The sequence below is a fragment of the Camellia sinensis genome, chromosome 3 (assembly GCF_055761805.1).
Source record: "Camellia sinensis isolate YWXY chromosome 3, ASM5576180v1, whole genome shotgun sequence".
Taxonomy (NCBI): Eukaryota; Viridiplantae; Streptophyta; class Magnoliopsida; order Ericales; family Theaceae; genus Camellia; species Camellia sinensis.
The window spans coordinates 54,644,038-54,647,899 of record NC_138963.1 but is presented as its reverse complement, the minus strand read 5'-3'; the positions used below and the strand labels follow the sequence as shown (position 1 = coordinate 54,647,899).

Sequence of the window (3,862 nt, the reverse complement as noted above, 5' to 3'; positions counted from 1 at the left end):
GCCACGACTTGAAACTCGGCTAATGGAGACCGCCCAACAACTAAACGGAGACGGAGAGCCTGGGGGTGTAAAGCCCATGTTATCAGCAAAAAAAAGAAGCCCAAGGACCTCAGGCCCACAGCCCATTTATTTTCCAACAAACAGTTCTTTGCTTCTCTAGCACAACTTAACAGCAAGACTATTAAACTTACCAGGTGGCAACAAACAATTGGGGAACAAATTGCTTTCAACGCATTTCTTTACACCATAATATTTCCCACCTTCAAACCCCTAAACCCTAATTTCTATTTCTTCCTCTATATCCTCTCCCACTCCAATTAGCCTCCTGTGTCTTCTTCCCCCCAAAACCCTAACCCTAACCCTAACCCTAACCCTAATTTGCAGAAAACTCAACTCAACACAGCCATGTCTGACCTCGAGATAACTCGTTCCGAGAAGAAGAAAAAGAAGAGCAAATCCAAATCCGATTCGGGTCCGGACCCAAACGCCCAAACCGACACCGATTACCTTATCAAACCCCAAAGCTTCACTCCCTCCATCGACACCTCTCAATGGCCGATCCTCCTCAAGAACTACGACCGCCTCAATGTACGAACCGGACACTACACTCCTCTTCCCTCTGGTTTCTCCCCCCTCAAACGCCCTCTCGCAGAGTATATCAGGTACGGTGTTCTCAATCTCGACAAACCCGCCAACCCCTCTTCTCACGAGGTCGTGGCTTGGATCAAACGGATCCTCCGGGTCGAGAAAACGGGCCACAGCGGTACCCTCGACCCGAAAGTCACCGGAAACCTCATCGTTTGTATTGATCGGGCTACCCGGCTCGTGAAGTCCCAGCAAGGGGCTGGGAAGGAGTATGTGTGTATTGCCCGGCTCCATTCGGGTGTGCCCGATGTTGCCAAGGTGGGTCGGGCTTTGGAAACCCTAACTGGTGCAGTTTTTCAGCGCCCTCCGCTGATTTCGGCGGTGAAAAGGCAGCTTAGGATTAGGACAATCTATGAATGTAAGCTATTAGAGTATGATCCAGATCGCCATTTGGTTGTGTTTTGGATTTCTTGTGAGGCGGGTACTTATGTGAGGACAATGTGTGTTCATTTGGGTCTGATTTTGGGTGTTGGAGCTCATATGCAAGAGCTTCGAAGAGTGCGATCGGGGATTATGGGTGAGAATGATAATATGGTGACGATGCATGATGTCATGGATGCGCAATGGATATACGATAATTATAGAGATGAGAGTTATTTGAGGAGAGTGATTATGCCATTGGAGGTTTTGTTGACTAGTTATAAGAGATTGGTTGTGAAGGATTCGGCGGTGAATGCGATTTGTTATGGTGCTAAGTTCATGATTCCCGGGTTATTGAGGTTTGAGAATGATATTGAGGTCGGGGAAGAGGTGGTTTTGATGACTACTAAGGGAGAGGCGATTGCGTTGGGGATTGCAGAGATGACTACGGCTGTTATGGCTACTTGTGATCATGGGGTTGTGGCGAAGATTAAGAGGGTAGTGATGGATAGAGATATGTATCCAAGGAAATGGGGGTTGGGTCCAAGGGCTTCTATGAAGAAGAAGCTGATTACGGAGGGAAAGTTGGATAAGCGTGGTAAACCAAATGAGAACACCCCATCTGAGTGGATGAGGAATGTGGTTCTTCCCTCAGGAGGTGATTCTATGGTTGCGGGTCTTGCTGCTGCAACTGAACCAGCAAATACAGAGGTGGTGGCAGCGGAGGGAGAGAAGAAAAAGAAGAAAAAGCATAAGGATGGGGAAAATGGCAAAGAGGGTCGTAAGCGTAAATTGGAGGCGATTGATGGGAGCCCTGTGCCAGATGTTGCTAAGAAAGTAAAGATTGATGAAACTGTAGTAGTGGGGGCTGAAACAGAGGAGTTAGAGGTGGAAGTTGAAAAGAAAGAGAAGAAAAAGAAAAAGAAAAAAGAAGGGGGTGGTGAGGATGTGACTTCTGATTTGGAGAAATCTGAGAAGAAGAAAAAGAAGAAGAGCAAAGACGCACAGAATGGAAGTGCCTCTGTATTGCCTACGGGTACTGGTGGGAGTGATGACGAGGCAAACAAAACCGGGAAGAAGAAGAAGAAAAAGAAGAGTAAAGATGCCGAACAGGAGTAGATCGATGAATTGCAGCTTTGAATGTGGAAATACTCATGTATGTTTTACTAATACGTCATCTTATCATCAATGGGGTGTTCAACATTTTGTGATCTTTCGTCATTTCTAGCACAATTGTTACTCTTCAAGTTTATGTGTTAGAATGTTTTTTTTTTTCTTTATCTTTTTTGTTTGCATTAATAATTTTAATGTTCTGTTTGATCTTTATTTTTATTGCTGGCTTAGTGTTTTTCTTTTGTGGATTGCTTCTGTTGTAGGAATTGCAATAATTTTTCAAATATGATCAATATTTCTAGTTTCAAATATGCATGTTTCACTAGATATTGAGTAGGTGAATATATTGTATTGTCAAACATGAATGTTTGATATAATTCATAATGTTATGGTTCTTGGTGGATTTATAGATAGTTTAACCTTTGCAGCGATTGAAATGCTTAATCACTTCAAACACCAAAGGAAGGAATCATCTGAATAAAATTTTAGTTAAGTGTATGGTATCTTTAGTTTTTGATGTTTTCAAAATCAGCTAAATGTTCTAAGATTTATTGGGCTGATACCATTAGCCTTCTGAATTTGGAAATTTGAACAAAATTCTTCTACTAATTCTGCGGGGAAAAAACCTAGCAAGCAAACAACAAAGACTAGCGTTCGTTTGGGATGTGGATTGGCTTTTTGGCTTTTTGGCTATTTTAGTCTAGGGCTAAAAAGCCTCGTTTGAGATATGCTTTTTGACTTTTTTGACTTTTGTGAGAGAAAATGAAATGATTATGGTTTGAATGTAATGTTTTGTTTTATTAGGCTAAAAAGTCTATTTTGTCTTTTTATGGCAAAGCTTGGCATGCCAAACGAAGGCAACTCAATCCAAAAACCAGTTAAAATTCCTCATTTTCTTCTTCAATATTATACAGTGTGCTGAGTGATGTATCTAATAAGTAGTTTCTTGAATTGGTTTTTCAAATAGAATTTAAAATACCGGTCTGGACTTATGATGGATCAGCTAATTGATCATGTCGATATCCCTCTTCTCCTCATTAGTTGCTTTCTCTATTACTTGGAATCTCTCAAAAATGTCACTTTACCTCTGAGCCTGACAATTTGGATGCAAATATTCTAACTTTTGACAGTAATTACTTTATCAATGCAGTTATGTATGAGGAAAGTTTGGTAAATGCAGTTATGTATGAGGAAAGTTTGGTTATATCACCTGACGGCAATTGGGAAGAGGAAGAGTTGAGGGGGAAGCAACATATGTGGAAAAATTCATTTCAGGCTCAGCTCCTACATGGAAACGGGCCAAAGATGATTCCTCGGAATACTTTATAGCTTTAAGAAGAATATGAAGAGTATGGCTTAGATTTGGAATAGACGGTAGATAACTCTTTTAACTTAATTTCATTTAGATGAATCCAGACAGCTAAAGTGATTGATTTCTTGAAATGAAATGTTATGCTTATTTTGTGGTTAATGACTTTGAGTACCTCAAAGGTATGTGAGGCTTGCTTGAAGAGATTGGGTTTTGCTTGAAGAAATCTTTTGGGTGATCATATTGTTGATTTTAATTTTCATAGCAGAGAAAGAGCACCTGAAGACATATACTACAGTTACATATTTTTTTTAAGTGTTGCAAACCTTTTGACATGAAGTCTGTGAGCCTTGTTAGGGTGCAAGTCAACTTTATGCTGTAGTCTAATTTTTGGTCCGTTCCCAAAAATTAAGCAAACCATGTGTTGATGTTTTG

General features: G+C 40.8%; 1 protein-coding gene across 2 annotated transcripts; it reads left to right on the top strand.

Moving 5' to 3' along the window:
* Positions 1 to 252: 252 nt before the first annotated feature.
* On the top strand, positions 253 to 3,589 carry LOC114268084 (H/ACA ribonucleoprotein complex subunit 4). Of its 2 annotated transcripts, none has more exons than XM_028209188.2 (2): positions 253 to 2,161; positions 3,299 to 3,589. In XM_028209188.2, exon 1 carries the CDS (start codon positions 406 to 408, stop codon positions 2,122 to 2,124), a length of 1,719 nt encoding a protein of 572 aa, XP_028064989.2. In that variant the 5' UTR covers positions 253 to 405; the 3' UTR covers positions 2,125 to 2,161; positions 3,299 to 3,589. The 2 variants fall into 2 exon arrangements, with proteins under 2 accessions (XP_028064989.2, XP_028064988.2); XM_028209187.2 differs by having other exon boundaries at positions 3,269 to 3,589.
* Positions 3,590 to 3,862: the final 273 nt, after the last annotated feature.

What these genes read in the sequence shown, in the direction of transcription:
- LOC114268084 (XM_028209188.2), top strand. Translation starts at nt 406, where the DNA reads ATGTCTGACCTCGAGATAACTCGTTCCGAGAAGAAGAAAAAGAAGAGC.